At 41.3% G+C, this 17,917-nt stretch overlaps 1 protein-coding gene across 4 annotated transcripts in view; it reads left to right on the top strand.

Moving 5' to 3' along the window:
• The first annotated feature begins 211 nt into the window (after positions 1-211).
• The window catches only part of mastl (microtubule associated serine/threonine kinase-like), a 48,933-nt gene continuing 31,227 nt past the window's right edge, over positions 212-17,917 (top strand). The window contains exons 1-4 of one of the 4 annotated variants that reach the window (XR_009644706.1): positions 212-584; positions 3,769-3,906; positions 5,275-5,414; positions 12,086-12,174. Coding sequence is in view for 3 of the 4 variants with exons in the window: in XM_060825024.1 (XP_060681007.1) it covers positions 414-584; positions 3,769-3,906; positions 5,275-5,414; positions 12,086-12,174 (538 nt within the window). In the remaining variant the exon portion in view is untranslated. Of the gene's footprint in view, positions 585-3,768; positions 3,907-5,274; positions 5,415-12,085; positions 12,175-17,917 lie in introns of those variants that run through there. The other 3 variants (XM_060825024.1, XM_060825025.1, XM_060825026.1) reach the window with 3 other exon arrangements.

Genomic DNA, 17,917 nt, shown 5'->3' with positions numbered 1-17,917 from the left:
AAGGGTGGTACAATAGCAAAACAACAACAAGAAATAACGCGCTTCATTCCCGGAAGGAAGTATTTCATCCGTGTTAGAAACGGTTCAAATTCCTGAAATCATCAAGACACCTATCGGAACGGAGCCGTTTGCTGAAGGACCTGGGCGGTACATTTTGAAAACAGGAGCGCGCGGGACGGTGTGTGGGCGCAGGGGGAGTATCGGCGCTGGAGCGGCGCAGTGTGTGGGTGCAGGGGGAGTATCGGCGCTGGAGCGGCGCAGTGTGTGGGTGCAGGGGGAGTATCGGCGCTGGAGCGGCGCAGTGTGTGGGTGCAGGGGGAATTTCGGCGCCGTTGGGGCGGTGAGATGTAGCAGTGCAATTTCGTTTCTTCGATCGAAATCAGGAGGAATGGTCTCTCGGTTCCAGTTGAAAGATGGAAGTTCCGAGTCCTGCCGGCTTGTACAGGGATGTGAAGGTCATCAAAGTACCGGCTGCCCCCAGTATTGAGGATTTCACCATCATAAAACCCATCAGTCGCGGGGCTTTCGGTAAAGTGTACCTGGCTCGGAAAAAACACAATGAGAAGAAGCTTTATGCGGTCAAGGTAAGTATTAGACTGGATGGCTGGTTAGAGGGGAAAAGGGCAATGCTTAAAATATTAAATGTTAGCCTTAAACGCAAACTTTTAAATAAAAATTAACAAACCATCCTCCTTGTTCAGTTCGGTCAAACATGTTTTTCTCGTGACGCTTAATCATGTCTGGGCATGTTTTCTGGACCTGGAACAGAAATGGATTGAGGTGAGTCCAGGGTTTACTTAAACCAAAAGAGAAAATGCTGGAAAGTCTCAGCAGGTCTGACTTTGGCAAAGGGTCAGTTAGACTCGAAACGTCAGCTCTTTTCTCTCCTTTCAGATGCTGCCAGACCAGATGAAAATTTCCAGCATTTTCTCTTTTGGTTTCAGATTCCAGCATCTGAAGTAATTTGCTTTTGTCCAGAGTTTACTTAAATTCGCTATAGATGACAAATTCCTTGACTCCTCAGTTTGGCAGTGGAGGCTAGTGTTATTGAATGGCACTTACTGTATTTATTCATTGACAGTCATATGGGATTTGTCAAGGATACTCAGTTCCTGACGTCATTTAGTGTTGGTAGAAGCTTGACCAAAGAGATTGAAGTGAGAGTGATTACTCTTTAATGTTAAGTGTTTAGCATCAATATTTGATCAAGTATGGTATCAAGGGAGCCTAGCAAAACTGGATTGGTGAAAGAAGTTGCTGTAGTTGGCCTAGCAAAAAGGAGTGTGATTGTTGGAGGTCAATCATCTCAATCCCAATACATTGCCATAGAAATATTGTGGGTTTGTATTGAGGTCTGCCTCTCACGTGCTTCGTAACCTTCCATTCTTCATATGGTCAGAAGTGGGAGTGTGAAATCATCAGGGTGCAATGCTCTGTTCCATTTGTGACTCCTGACATTGAACAACTCTGTTCATTGCAGGAAGAGCTGTCAACATTCAGGCATGAGTTGGTAAGTGTTTGGTGCTTGTGTGGCAGAAATGTTACTTGCCAATTACCCATCTCCAACAAATGAGAACCTGGCAATTGCCCCATGATATTCACTGGCATTGCCATTGCTGCATTCCTCATTTGGGTTGCCATTAACCAGAAATCGAACTGTAGTAGTTATGTAAGTATGAGAGTTACACAGCAATTCAGAGGCTTGGATGTTACAGTGACTAACTCCCCTCTTGACTCTTGAAAGCCTGTCCACAAGTCTCACAATCAGGAGTGTAATATGGACTTTCCACTTGACTGGAGCTTCAAAGGCACTTAAAAAAGTTGACAAAAACAGCCATCTTGATTGATATCCTATCTGCTGCATTAAAAACATATCACCTCCTCTATCATTTGTGCGTAGTGGCAGCAAAGTGTATAATCTACAAGATGTACTGCCGTAATTCGCCAAATTCCAATGCAAGTACCCACTAAACCTGTGATATCTTCACTTAGAAAAGCAAAGGCAGCAGATACATGGGAGTACCACGGGTAAGTTCCTTTCCCGGTCACTTGCAATCCTGAGTTAGAACAATATCATTCCTTCTCTGTCCTGGAACTCCCTTCCAAATGGCATTCAGAGAATACTTAAATGCTATAAAGTCATAGTCAGAGAGATGTACAGCACGGAAACAGACCCTTCGGTCCAAATCATTCATGCCAAACAGATATCCCAACCTAATCCATGCTGTACGTTTCTCTGGCTATGACTCTATGGTATTTAAGTCCCATTTGCCAGCACTTCGCTCATATCCCTCTAAACCCTTCCTATTCATATACCCTTCCAGATGCCTTTTAAAGTTTGTAATTATACAAGCCTCCTCTATTTCCTCTGGCAGCTCATTCCATCCATACACCAACCTCTGCATGAAACATTTGCCCTATAGGTCCCTTTTATATCTTTCCCTTCTCACCCTAAATCTTTGCCCTTTAGTTCTGGACTCCCCCACCCCAGTGAAAAGACTTTGTCTATTTATCCTATCCATGCCCCTCAGCCTTCAACGCTCCAGGGAAAACAGCCCTAGCCTATTCAGCCTCTCCCTGTAGCTCAAATCCTCCAACCGTGGCAATATCTCTGTAAATCTTTTCTGAACCCTTTCAAGTTTCACAACATCCTTCCAATAGGAAGGAGACCAGAACTCATGCAAGATTCCAACAGTGGCCTAATCAATATCCTGTACAGCTGCAATATAACCTCCCAACATTTATACTCGATACTCTGACCAATAAAGGTAAACATACCAAGCCGCCTTCAGTATCCTTTCTACCTGTGACTCTACTTTCAAGGAGTTATGAACCTGCAATCAAAGATCTCTTTGTTCAGCAATGCTCCCATGATTTGCTGTACGTCAATAAGGTGGTTCACTGCCTTAAGGGTAGTTCAGCATGAGTAGTAAAAGCTAGCCAAGCCAGTTGTGCCCACGTCCTGTGAATGAAGTCTTCAAAAATGATTTCTGTAGAATTGTCCGAGACTTAACTTTGATGTTCAAATGAAAACGTGTAACACATGAGACATTAATTCTTCTCCTTTCATTGATCTATTATAATTTAGCAGAAAGGTGTTAAAATGTGATATTTGTCAAGGGAAGGGCAATATTATTCAGGAGATAATGATAAATGCTTCTATATCCTTGGCTGTAGCACTGAGAACAAGACTAGTTGTACAAGACAGCAAAAGAATTAAAATTGCTAAATTTCAAGATGACGCTAAATGTTGATAATGCCAACTTCAAAATAGTTCACTTTTAAAGAAACTGTAAATGTAAATCTTATGTTCTGGTAACAAATCAATTAGCATTTGTAAATGGAGAGAAAGATGTAACATTTTTGGTGTGAACCTTTTTATAAATTTCTGGCTTGTTATAAGTGTAAGTCAAATCTGATTGGTAGAGGTGTGTTCTCATGGAGAATGCACCAGAATCTACTTGCCAAATTTGCACCCTTCTCTCATCGTATAAATGGATGTTTCCCCTCAAATTTAAATTCTTACATGTGTTCATGATGTCTGCAAGATGAAAAGTTTTGACAAAATATCATTTCCAGTTATTCACAATTCTCAAACAAAAAATATGTTGAATGTGAAACAAATGTAAATTTGATTTGGAAAAATTGCTTGATGTGAAATTTAGAGAATAAAATGCTACTTTTTCAAGACTCTCATACAGAAATGTTTTTGTTCTAATTAGAAATGTTCATATTTTTGTTTTGTCTCTTCCTGACCCCTTATCTAAGGTTGTCAAGAAAGCTGATCTGTTACATAAAAACATGGTGCAGCAATTGCAAGCAGAAAGAGCTGCACTAGCTCTTAGTAAAAGTCCTTTCATTGTGCATTTGTACTATTCATTGCAGTCTGCCAACAATGTTTACCTTGTAAGTATATGCTTTGTTTTTGTCAGGTGCATTTAATTATGGAAAATAACTGTTAGAAGTGCTTAAAGGAGGTTTTTTATAACGTAACCACTTCAACATATATGGTGCTATTAACTTCAATAAGTGGACCAAGTTACATTGCAAACGTGAAGATGAAATGGACAGTGAAATAAAAATGGATCAATTAGGAGGGATGACTCTGTGCTTCCACAAAGTGTTGACTAGAAGAACCCTCTCAAAGGGAGAGGGGAATAAAAGAGATCAATTAAGAGTTCCAGAGAGTTAGGACTGAGGTGCCGAAAGTATGGATGCTAATGCTGATGAAGGGAATATAGGTATTCAAAACAGGCTAGATTGAGAGAATTAAAATCGTTATTGTCTTGCAAATAGCAGGTGTGAAAGCCATGGAATTTTTTTGCAGATGTGCATCCAGGCTTTTGGGGAAGCAACTAATGAAATAGAATATACTAGCTGATGAGTCGTTTTTTTAAAAAAAAATCTGCACAATTGCTAGACATGTAACTGTTTTACTTTTATGCTACGAAAGATAAACACAGAAGGATAAACAAAGCAAAGGAACATGATGATCTGTAGGACCCTGGATCAGACAGGATCTAGATAAGCATCGAAGGTCAGACAGACCTTGGTATGCACGTACCTCAGTCCTTTAAGATATTAGGTATACTTGCCTTCATTAGTCGAGGCATAGATTTTATGAGTAGGAAGGTAATGCTGGAACTGTATATAACATTTAGGCCGCAGCTAGAGTATTGTGCGCATTTCTGGAATCCACATGATAGGAAAGAAGTAATGTTACTGGAGATGGTGCAGAGGAGTTTTATCAGGATGTTGCCTGGGCTAGAATATTTCAGTTATGAAATTTGGATTGACTGTTGTTGTTTTCCTTAGAGCAGGAGAGGTTTGAGCAGGAACATAATGGACTTGTATAAAATTTATAAGGAGCATAGATGGGGTAGACAACAGGAAAGTTTTCCCCTTGATGAAAGGATCAGTAACCAGAGGTCATACGTTTTTAAGGTAAGGGAAAAAGGTTTTGAGGAAATATCAAGAAAAAAAATTTCACCCAGAGGTTGTTGGAAATCTGGAACTCATTACCTGTAAAGGTGGTAGAGGCAGAAACCATCATAACATTTACGAATTTAGATGTGCATTTGTGATGCCAGGCATACAAGACCGCGGTCAAGTGCTGATAAATGGAAATCTACTAGCTAGGTAGTTGTTTTTGACTCATGAAGATGTAATGGGACAAAGGACCTTTTTTCTGTGTTGTAGTTCTCTCTGACTCTACTTCATGACTAGCTTCATAGACAAAGAGAAAATAGGCCAATCCTTTTTTTTTCCCCTCAGGTGATGGAGTATCTCATTGGTGGAGATGTAAAGTCTCTGCTTCATATTTATGGCTATTTTGATGAAGACATGGCTGTTAAGTACATCTCCGAGGTTGCTGTTGCTTTGGATTACTTGCACAGACATGGTATTATTCATAGGTACAGTAGCACTGAATTAACAGATACCAAGTGTAATTATATATAATTATTGTCTTGTCTTATATGTACAACTGTGCCCAACGTTTCTTCAACTACTATTGTTTGAGAATACAGCTGCACGTAGTTTGAGTTACATCTGGTATTTTGCCCAATTGTAGGCTTTCTTTAAAACCGAGCTAAGTTGATGAATGCTGATAGGGTAAATAATTATGAAAAACAGCATTGTGATGTCTAGTTCTATGTTCTTGATTCAAGTCCCACTTAGGACTTGAGCCCAAAAATCCAGGCTGACATTCCAGCACAATGAGGTAGTGCTAAATTGTCAGAGACAGTCTGTTTTGAATGAAATGTTAAATAGAAGTTCCATCTATCCCTTCAAGTGAAGGTGGAGCTACCGTAAAAAAGAGCAAGCAAGTTCTCTGGTGTTTCCGAGAGGAAAAAAATATTTATCAGTCAACATCACAAAATAACAGACTGTCTAGTTATTACCACATTTTTATTAGATAGAGCTTGATGTGCACATACTGTTTGCTGTGTCCTTCAAAAAGCACTAGCAGGTGCTTTGAGATGTTCAGAATTCATGACAAGCACTACATAAATTGAATCATTTTCTGCTTCCTTTATCCAAGCACCTTGTTTTGCTGGAGCAACCATTGATCGAGAGAAGGTGGAATGTCAACTGTCTCTTGCCTTTCATTCTATTAGTACAAACATCTTGAGTTACAATGTAGTACCCTGTTCAGTTGTTCAATTCTTTGAAAACCTTTCTAAATTTAACCACTACTTGTTCTATTTTCCCTCTCCCTTGCCACTTTCTGTCCACATTGGTGTCTTGTACACCCTGATTCATTAAGTTAACTGTTGGCTGCTACATTCTTTAATTATTTTCCTAAAACCTTATAATTTTCTCCTTTTAAGACCCTATAGTCAATCCTACCTTCTTAAAAAAAACGAAATTACCTGCTTTTGTCTTATTTGGCTTGATATGCTTTTTCCTTCAATTGTGTCTATATGGAGTGTCATGATGTTTATTCCTGCATTGGAACAAACTATGTTAATACAAGTAGTTGTAATGTACCAAGGCATCAGGGATAAGGCGGCTGATGCACACTATATTGTAGATACATCTGTATAAAATGAACTTTGCATAACAATATTTGTTACACAAATGTCAGTTATCTGTATCTTAAATTTGCTGCTGATTTGTGATTTATATGTTTTTCCTAATTGAAGTATTAAACTGGGTATTTGTTCTATCAAGTAGAATATTTAGTGGTTTTTCTGTGGCCCATTCTCTGCTGGAATGTAGATCTGAAGATGCCAATTATTCTGACCTCTGATCTTTCCTCATGAATGTCAATGCTGTCTTGAATTAGAAGCAGCAATATGCCACTTCCTTGAGTGTGGTCTGCAATTCAATGCAATTCATGGCTGATCTAAATGCCAGCAATTACAAGCCCAGCCTTTTCAGTCTTTCTTCTTTAGATAAACCACCCCCTGTTCAATTCTTGGTAGTGGTCTAGTGAAATGCTTCCAATGCAGTTGCATCTTTCCTTTGAAGCTGAAAACCATTATTGTACATATTAATCCAGATGTGTTCTCAGTAATACCCTGTATAATCTATAAAAGCAAAACCTCGTACATTAATATTCAGTTCCCCTTCGAATAAATGAAAACATTCTATGAGCTTTCCTAATTATTTGCTGTACCTACATAGAGTCATAGAGACGTGCAGCATGGAAACAGACCCTTCGGTCCAACTCATCCATGCCGACCAGATATCCCAACCAATCTAGTCCCAACTGCCAGCACCCGGCTCATATCCTTCAAAACCATTCCTATTCATATACCCATCCAAATGCCTCTTAAATGTTGCAATTGTACCAGCCTCCACCACTTCCTCTGGTAGCTCAATCCATACATGTACCACCTTCTGTGTGAAAATGTTGCCCCTTAGGTCTCTTTTATATCTTTCCCCTCTCACCCTAAACCTATGCCCTCTAGTTCTGGACTCCCTGACTCCAGGGAAAAGACTTTGTCTATTTATCCTATCCATGCCCCACATAATTTTGTAAACCTCTGTAAGGTCACTCCTCAGCCTCTGACGCTCCAGGGAAAACAGCCCCAGCCTCTTCAGCGTCTCCCTATAGCTCAAATCCTCCAACCCTGACAACATCCTTGAAAGGATTCAGAAAAGAGTTACAAGTTTTGCAACATCTTTCCGATGGGAAGGAGACCAGAATTGCACACAATATTCCAATAGTGGCCCAACCAATGTCCTGTACAGCCGCAACATGACCTCCCAACCTCCCAACTCAATACTCTTGACCAATAAAAGAAAGCATACCAAACGCCTTCTTCACTATCCTATTTACCGGCGACTCCACTTTCAAGGAGCTATAAACCTGCACTCCAAGGCCTCTTTTTGTTCAGCAACACTCTCTAGGACCTTACCATTAAGTGTATAAGTCCTGCTAAGATTTGCTTTCCCAAAATGCAGCACCTCGCATTTATCTGAATTAAACTCCATCTGCCACTTCTCAGCCCATTGGCCCATCTGGTCCAGATCCTGTTGTAATCTGAGGTAACCCTCTTCACTGACCACTACACCTCCAATTTTGGTGTCATCTGCAAACTTACTAACTGTACCTCTTATGCTCGTATCCAAATCATTTATGTAAATGACAAAAAGTAGAGGACACAACACTGATCCTTGTGGCACTCCACTGGTCACAGGCCTCCACTTTGAAATCCAACCCTCCACTACCACCCTCTCTATCTGTCTTCTACCTTTGAGCCAGTTCTGTATCCAAATGGCTAGTTCTCCCTGTATTCCGTGAGATCTAACCTTGCTAATCAATCTCCCATGGAGAACCTTGTTGAACGCCTTACTGAAGTCCATTTAGATCACATCTATGGCTCTGCCCTCATCAATCTTCTTTGTTACTTATTCAAAAAGCTCAATCAAGTTTGTGAGACATGATTTCCCACGCACAAAGCCATGTTAACTATCCCTAATCAGTCCTTGCCTTTCCAAATACATGTACATCCTGTCCCTCAGGATTCCCTTCAACAACTTGCCCTCCACGGAGCTCAGGCTCACTGGTCTATAGTTCCCTGGCTTGTCCTTATCACACTTCTTAAACAGTGGCATTACATTTGCCAACCTCCACTCTTCCGGCACCTCACCTCTGACTATCAGTGATACAAATATCTCAGCAAGAGGCCCAGCAATCACTTCTCTGTGGGAAGCTAGAGTTCTCGGGTACACCTGATGAGGTCCTAGGGATTTATCCACCTTTACCTATTTCAAGACATCCAGCACTTCATCCTCTGTAATCTGGACATTTTTCAAGATGTCACCATCTATTTCCCTACAGTCTATATCTTCCATATCCTTTTCCACAGTAAATACTGATGCTAAATACTCATTTAGTATCTTCCCCCATTTTCTGTGGCTCCACACAAAGACTGCCTTGCTGAACTTCGAGGGACACTATTCTCTCCCTAGTTACCCTTTTGTCCACAATATATTTGTAAAAACCCTTTGAATTTTCCTTAATTCTATTTGCCAAAGCCATCCCATGTCCCTTTTTTGCCCTCCTAATTTCCCTCTACTCCTACTTCCTTTATACTCTTCTAAGGATTCACTCGATCTATCCTGTCTATAACCTAACATATGCTTCCTTCTTTTTCTTAACCTTTATTGATTCGTGCAGTAAGCAGATCTGTCTGTATCTTCAAGCTCTGCAATTTCTCACCATTTAGACAACACCGTAAACTTTCATCTTCTGTTTGATGATTTACCACATCTTCGTTCAAACATGGACAAAGGGTTTGAATTCCAAGTTGAGCTGAGAGCAATTGGATTTGACATAAATGCCACATTTGACCATGTATGGCATCGAAGAGCAAAGCATGAGAATTGGGGGACTCTGACCATCCCATTGGTGGGAATCAACAACATACAGCACGGGAACAGGCCCTTCAGTCCAACTCAGATGTCTGGTTGGCATGGACCTACTTCCTACTGATCTACTTCCATTTGCCAGCATTGGCCCATATCCCTCTAAACCCTTCTTATTCATCTATCCATCCTGATGCCATTGAAATGTTGTAATTACACCAGTCTCCACCACTTCCTCTGGCAGCTCATTCCATAGACTCACCACCCTATGTGTGAAAAAGATGCATAGGTCCCTTTTAAAATCTTTCCCCTCTAATCTTAAACCTGTCCTCTAGTGGCTCCCCCACCCTATGAAAACACTTTTGAATTTTACCTAATTCATACCCCTCAGGATTTTATAAAGCTCGATAAGCTCACCCCTCAGCTTCTGACTCTCCAGCAAAAAAAGCCCCAGTCGATTCAGCCACTCTTTGTAACTCGAACACTCTGATCCTGGCAATGTCCTTGTAATTTTGTTTTGCATCCTATCGAGTTTGACAACATCCTTCCTGTAGAAGGCTGCCCAGAATTGTGCAGTGTGTTCTAAAAGTGGCCTCACTTAAATCCTGTGCAGCATCAGCATGACATTCCAGATCCTATACTCACTGTTGCAATCAATGAAGGCATGTGTGCCAAATACCTTCTCACCACCCTGTCTACCTGTGACTCCACTTTCAAGGAACTATGCACCTGCACTCCTAGGTCTCTTTGCTTCACATCACTCCCATGTTCTAACATTAAATCTTTAGTCCTGCCCAGTTTTGCCTTATTAAAATGTAGCACTTTTCATTTGTCTAAATTAAACTCTATCTGCTACTCCTCAGCACATTGGCCCATCTGATCGAGGCCCTGTTGTACCCTGAGATAATATTCATTGTCCACTAGACCAGCTATTTTAATATCAGCAAAAAGTAGAATGCAGCAGTTCAAGAAGGCAGCTCACCACCATCTTCTCAAGGGCAACTAGGAATTAGTAATAAATGCTGGTCAGCCAGTGACACCCACATACCACAAAATGAAGAAATAAAAAAAACTTATTAACCTCCCCTTATTCATAGTCAAATCATGTATATAAATGAAAAAAAGTACCAATTGTTACGGAGCACTGCTCGTTTCAGCCCGCCAGTCTGAAAAGCAATCTATTGTCACCCTCTGATTCCTACCTTCAAGCCAATTTTGCATCCAGTTGGTTTGCTTCCCCTAGATCCGATTTGATTTCAACTAAGTAACCAGTCTACCATGTGGAACTTTTTCAAACACTTTGATGAAGGCAGAGTGGTAGACGTTAGTCTCTGCATATATGGAATTCAGCGATGTTCTTTTTCGCATCTTCAAAAAAACTCCATCAAGTTAGAGACATGCCATTTCCTATGCACAAAGCCATGTTGACTATCCCTAAAGAGTCCTTGCCTTTCCAAATGCATGTAAATCCTGTCCTCCAGAATCTCCTCCAACAACTTACCCATCAATGACATAAAGCTCACTGGTTTATAGTTCCCTGGCTTTTTCTTACAGCCTTTCCTTTTTAATTTCACCACATTAGTCAGCCTCCAATCTTCTGGCAGCTCATTCATGGCAGTCAAGGATATAACTATCTCAGCAACGGGTAATCTCTTACCTAGCTTCTGGGAAATACCTGATCAGGTCTAGGGAATTTATCTACCTTTATGTTTTAAGATGTACAGCACCACCTTACTGTGATCGGAACTCTTTAAGACGTCACTATCTATTTCCCCACGTTCCATGCCCTTATCCACAGTAAATACTGAAGTGAAATATTCATTTAATATCTCACAAGTCATTAATTTATTGAGATTATACTTCGTAGTTTGCTGCCAAGTTCCTCATATTGATTATGCTAGACCTCTTCTTGTCCTGTGATTGGTGCCTATCTGGAATATGAAGAACAGATCTTCTGCCTACCACTGTAAGTTCCTTTCCAATCCTGAGCAAATGTCCTAAACCTTGGCAGTAAGCAGGCAGCCTAGTCTTCAAAACTATTGCATTTTACAGGAGAGAACAGTGTCAATCCCCTCACTATACTGTCCCTTATCACCACACTATTCTTTTTAGATAGTTAGCATTGGCAAGTTACATCATGATTTTAGCAGGTTGGGGTGGGTGGGTGGCCTTGCATAATTTGAGGGGACAAGTGGGCATCATTACCAATATTCCAGAAACTGCAATTGTTGAAGGCAGAGTAATATGAATTGGAACTGCTCAATCAACCCCATACTCCCAGAGCACTAAATCTGCAAGGATTATGTATAGCTGAACATAGCATAACAGGATATGAACATGCCATAGCTACAAAAATATTGCTTGCCAATGCAAGGAAGTTCAATAATCTCAAGGGGCTACATAATCATCTACTAATACTATGCACGTGTGTTTAAGTTTCGTGCACATCACTTGGGAATAAACCTGCTGTTGATACTCAATACTTTGTTTTATTGTTGGACTGGGTGTGTGAAGAGAAACGTCAAGGTGATTAGAAGCAAATCCTGACCAAACCTCCACCCACCAAGACAAAATGTGGTATCTCAGTTGAGATCAGTAACAATAAAGGATCAAAAGGGGAGAGTTATGGCTCATCACCACGCGTGATATATATTTCTGACATTGTTCCTTGGGACAGCATAGAAAGATGATAAAGGTGATTGTAAGGAGTAATTTTTATCACTTACCTCTTTTAAATTGTAACAACTTGATTTTTTTTTTAAAGAGATCTGAAGCCAGACAACATGTTGATTTCAAACCAGGGCCACATCAAGTTAACTGACTTTGGCCTCTCCAGAGTTACTCTGAACAGAGGTAGGAACAAAATGGGCTATTGTAAAATTTTATGTAATTTAAATCGAGTACTTAGAAATAAATGAGGAGAAAGTGAAGACTGCAGATGCTAGAGATCAGAGTTGAGAGTGTGGTGCTGGAAAAGCCGGTCAGGCAACATTCGAGGAGCAGGAGAATCGATGTTTTGGGCATAAGCCGGATGTTTCGTTTCTGATGAAGGGCTTATGCCTAAAACTTCGATTCTCTGACATTTCTCGGGTGCTGCCTGACCGGCTTTTCCAGCACTGCACTATTGACTAAGAAACAACTGAGACTGTGTGTTCTGTATAAGCATACAAGTTAGGAGCAAGAGTAGAACATTCAGCCCCTTGTCTCTTCTCCACCATTTGATAGGTTTATGACAAATCTGATTGTGAATTCAATTCTGCCTTTCTGGCTAGTCCCAATTTTCTTTGACTGTCTTGTTAATTAAGAAACTATCCAACTCATTCTTAAAACTATTCAATGATCCTGCCTCCACTGATCTCTGGGAAGAAAGTTACACGAACCCTATGAAAGAAAAATAATTCTAATCTCTATTAAATGGGAGATCCCTTATTTTGAAACTTTGTCTCCCTCATTTTAGTTTCTCCCACAAAAGGAAGCATCTTCTCAGCATCCAACCTTTCCGATCCTCAGGATCTTGTGTCTCTGTAAGGTCATCTTGTCATTCTTGCAAAATCCAGTGGATCTAGGCCCTAACTTGTCTAATCTTTTCTCAGACCCTAAAACTCCACCTTGTACAAATTCCTGGACTCAGTTGGTTGAATCTCCTCAACTGCTTGTAATGTAACTACTTCAGTAGGTTGACCAAAATTCACTGTACTCCATATGTCACAGTAATAGATTAGTAAAATTTCCCACCTTTGTATCCATTCCCTTTGCAATAAGTATTGACTTATTTACCTTCCTAATCACTTGCTGTGCCTGAATACTAATATTTTGTGATTCATGTACCAGGATACTTCGCTCCCTCAACATTGCTGTATTCTTCAATCTCTCTCTACTTAAATTATGAGTTGCTGTTCTTTTCTTCAAAGTGGGCAAGATCACATTTTCCCACAAATTTCTCTGTCTGACACATTCTTACCCACTCATTAAACCCATCTAGAATCATTTTGTATACTATGTCCTCTTCACCAATTGCTCTCCTGACTGTCTTTGTGTCATTGGAAAATTTAGCAACCATATGGTCAGTTCCTTTTATCCAAGTCATATACAGAGGAACCTCAATTATCCGAATACCAATTATTCGAAAATTGGTTTATTCAAAGGAGATCTCGAGGTGCAGATAGAAACGTTACATCAAAGACGTGTGTCCAACACTGATCGTGTCTTTTGTTTACACTGATTTAAAAATGCTGCTGAGAACAGTCCTGGACTGATGGGAGCGCAGGAATGACTCGTCTCGCTCTCTCTCGCTCTCCTCTTCCTGTTAAAAGCTGCAAATGTGTTGCTGGTCAAAGCACAGCAGGTTAGGCAGCATCTCAGGAATAGAGAATTCGACGTTTCGAGCATAAGCCCTTCATCAGGAATAAGAGAGAGAGAGCCAAGCAGGCTGAGATAAAAGGTAGGGAGGAGGGACTAGGGGGAGGGGCGATGGAGGTGGGATAGGTGGAAGGAGGTCAAGGTGAGGGTGATAGGCCGGAGTGGGGTGGGGGCGGAGAGGTCAGGAAGAGGATTGCAGGTTAGGAGGGCGGTGCTGAGTTGAGGGAACCGACTGAGACAAGGTGGGGGGAGGGGAAATGAGGAAGCTGGAGAAATCTGAATTCATACCTTGTGGTTGGAGGGTTCCCAGGCGGAAGATGAGGCGCTCCTCCTCCAGCCGTCGTGTAGTTGTGTTCTGCCGGTGGAGGAGTCCAAGGACCTGCATGTCCTCGGTGGAGTGGGAGGGGGAGTTAAAGTGTTGAGCCACGGGGTGATTGGGTTGGTTGGTTCGGGCGGCCCAGAGGTGTTCTCTGAAGCGTTCCGCAAGTAAGCGGCCTGTCTCACCAATATAGAGGAGGCCACATCGGGTGCAGCGGATGCAATAGATGATGTGTGTGGAGGTACAGGTGAACTTGTGACGGATATGGAAGGATCCCTTGGGGCCTTGGAGGGAAGTGAGTGTGGAGGTGTGGGCGCAAGTTTTACATTTCCTGCGGTTGCAGGGGAAGGTGCCGGGGGTGGAGGTTGGGTTGGTGGGGGGTGTGGATCTGACAAGGGAGTCACGAAGGGAGTGGTCCTTGCGGAACGCTGATAGGGGAGGGGAGGGAAATATATCCTTGGTGGTGGGGTCCGTTTGGAGGTGGCGGAAATGGCGGCGGATAATACGTTGTATGCGCAGGTTGGTGGGGTGGTAGGTGAGAACCAGTGGGGTTCTGTCTTGGTGGCGGTTGGAGGAGCGGGGCTCAAGGGCGGAGGAGCGGGAAGTGGAGGATCCACCGCATCTCCCGGTTGCAGGGGAAGGTGCCGGGGTTAGGAGGTGGGCGGTGGGGGCTCACATGAGGTGTGCTGCTGTTTAGTGTCTTGAATGGGGAGCAGACCTAATAGAAAATTCTGAGCCACAGAGGAGAGCTACCCAATCTTCTATCCATGATATGTTATCCCTATGCATGAACTGCTTTTAGTGTAGTAAACTTTCATGTCAAATGCCATCTAGATGTTCAAGTGTAGTACATCTATAGGTTCCCCCTTGTCCATGTTGCCTGTCATTACTTGAAATAAATCTAAAATTTGTCAAAATGTCACGAAAAATGTGTTGACTCCATTTGATTATATTGAGATTTTCTAACTGCTCTGCCATAATCTCTTCTAACAGATTCCACATTTTTCCCTACAACAAATGTTGGCTAACTGACGTATAGTTTCCTGCTCTCTTGTTTTGTTAAATAGAAGATTCACAGTTGTTATTTTCCAATCCTGCTGGGACTTAGACTCATAGAGATGTCCAGTACAGAAACAGACCCTTCGGTCCACCTCATCCATGTCCACCAGATATGCCAACCCAATCTGTCCCACCTGACAGCACCTGGCCCATATCCCTCAACCCTTCCTATTCATGTACCCATCCAGATGCCTTTTAAATGTTGCAATTGTACTAGCCTCCACCACTTCCTCATTCCATACACATACCACCCTCTGCGTGAAAAAGGTGCCCCTTAGGTCTCTCTTATATCTTTCCCCTCTCACCCTAAATCTATGCCCTCTTGTTCTGGACTCCCCCACACCAGGGAAAAGATTGTCTATTTATCCTATCCATGTCCCTCAAGTTTTTGTAAACCTGTATAAGGTCTCCCCTTAGCCTTCGACGCTCCAGGGAAAATAGCCTGAACCTATTCAACCTCTCCCTATAGCTCAAATCCTTTAACCCTGGCAACATCCTTGTAGATCTTTTGACTTCTTCAGAATCTAGGGAATTTTGGGAAATTAAATCCAATGTCTACTATCTCAACAGCCTTTTTAAAAAAGATATTAGGATGCTGTCCAACAGAACCTGGAGGCTTGTCAGCTAATCGTTCTAATCATTTTTGCAGCACCCTTTCCAGCCCTTTATTTATCTCTCCTGTAATGAAGACAGACTGAAAATATCTGTTCAATTCATTTGTAATGTCCTTATTTTCCAATACTGGGGCTCTAGTCCCTTTTTAGAGGACCAATGCTCACTTTAGATTTGTTTAAATGAGGAATGTAAGAGTCAGTCATTCAATGCCATTAATGTGTTCCACCATTCAATGACGTCATGGCTGATCTGCAGTCTAACTCCAAAAACCTCCCTTTGGACCCATCCCTTTATACTTTTGCATAACAAAAAAAAACCTGTCTCAAATCTAAAATTAACAACTGATTCAGTATTCTCTGCCATTTGTGAAAGAGTTCTAAACTTTCACCAATTTTTCTGTGTAGAAGTGCTTTCTAACATCTCTCCAGAACTAAGTTCTAGAATCATCATCAAGTGGAAATAGTTTATCTAATCTACCTTTTCTTGTTAATATTTTGAAGACTTCAATTATATCATCCTTAACCTTCTAAATTCGAGAGAAAACAGGTCTAATTTGTATAATCTCTCTTCTGCGAGTTCGATTCCAGGCTTGGACGACTGTCTGTGTGGCGTTTGCACGTTCTCCCTGTGTCTGTGTGGGTTTCCTCCGGGTGCTCTGGTTTCCTCCCACAATCCAAAGATATGCAGGTTAGGTGGATTGGCTGTGCTAAATTGTCATAGTGTTCAGGGATGTGTAGGTTAGTTGCATTAGTCAGGAGTAAATATAGGATAACAGGGTAGAGGAATGGGCCTGGATGGGATACTCTTCAGAGGTTGGTGTGGACTTATTGGGTTGAAAGGCCTGTTTCCACACTGTAGGGAATTCTATATTAATTTAAATCCTGATGTCCAGGTAACATTCTTATAAACCTATGTTGTACTTTCTAAAGTCTGGTGCTCAAATCTGCAAGTGGACTCTAATTAGAGAATTCTATAACTGCTGCAAACTACTGTGTCCTTGTAATTCAGTTCTCTAGATATAACAATAAGCATTCCATCAGCTTTCTTGATTTTGGATAAGCATATGGAGGTTATTGGGCTAGTGTAGGTTAGGTAGACTTTGGTCGGCGCAACATCGAGGGCCGAAGGGCCTGTACTGCACTGTATTTTTCTATGTTCTATGTTCTTCTGCACCAGTTTGTGATATTTTCAAGATCTGTGCATGTGTATCCCAAGTCTCTGTGGAACATCCACTGTATTCAATCTCATACTATCTAGAAAGCACCCTGATCTATCCTTTTCAGTCCAAAATGGATAACCTCACAGTTGCTTCCACTGAACTCCATTGACCACAATTTTGCCCATTCATTTGGTTTATCAATATCCCTTTATAATTTAATGCTTTCATCTGCACTGTCTACAGTGCCATCTATCTTTGTGACATCAGCAAACATGGATATAAGACTTTGTGCCATTATTCGAGTTGTTAGTAAACAACATGAATAATTGAGACCCTTACACAGATCTATGTATCCTCACTGGTCACATCCTGCCAATTTGAGTACCTACCCATTATCCCTCCTTTGTCACCTGCCACTCAGTCAATATCCTAGCTATATCAGTAATTTGCCCTCAATTTCATGAACTTCTACGTCAGTTAACAGTCTGTTATGTGGGACCTGATATGAATTTCCGGAACGCATTTGATTTAAAAACCATAGACCACCACTAAGTCACCTCTTCAAAACATTCAATAAGCTTTGTCGGGCATGACTCCCTTTTTGAATCCTGGCTGACTTGCCCTGCTTAACTGAAAAATTTCAAAGTGTTCAATTACCCCATCCTTGATTATAGACTTCAATAATTTCCTTATCTCAGATGTTAGGCTAGCTAGTTTGTATTTCCCTGATTTTCCTTTTTCACCTTTCTTTAAAAGTGGTGTGACATGAGAATAGAACTGTTTTAAAAACTAAGGTTTGCTGAAGGATTACTGTGTTTTTTAAAGCAAATAACCTGACACTCATTATAAGTACTCTTTATACAGCTATTGGTTCTTGCAGTATGAGGAGAATGTGCAGATGATCTGGATTCAACAATATGTATCCACAGAGATTCATTTGGCAACAAGTAGCTGATTGATAACTGGTCACTAGTCCACAGACCAATGACCAAGAGCTTCTGCCTTCCAACAGCTATGTGATTGGTTCTCCAGTAGCGAAGAGCCTGGGGCTGTGAACAATATAGACAGAAGCCATCCAATCTCCA

The sequence above is a fragment of the Hemiscyllium ocellatum genome, chromosome 5, assembly GCF_020745735.1.
Source record: "Hemiscyllium ocellatum isolate sHemOce1 chromosome 5, sHemOce1.pat.X.cur, whole genome shotgun sequence".
Lineage (NCBI taxonomy): Eukaryota > Metazoa > Chordata > Chondrichthyes > Orectolobiformes > Hemiscylliidae > Hemiscyllium > Hemiscyllium ocellatum.
Note: the sequence above shows the minus strand (reverse complement) of the source record. Positions and strands in the feature narration are given on the sequence as shown.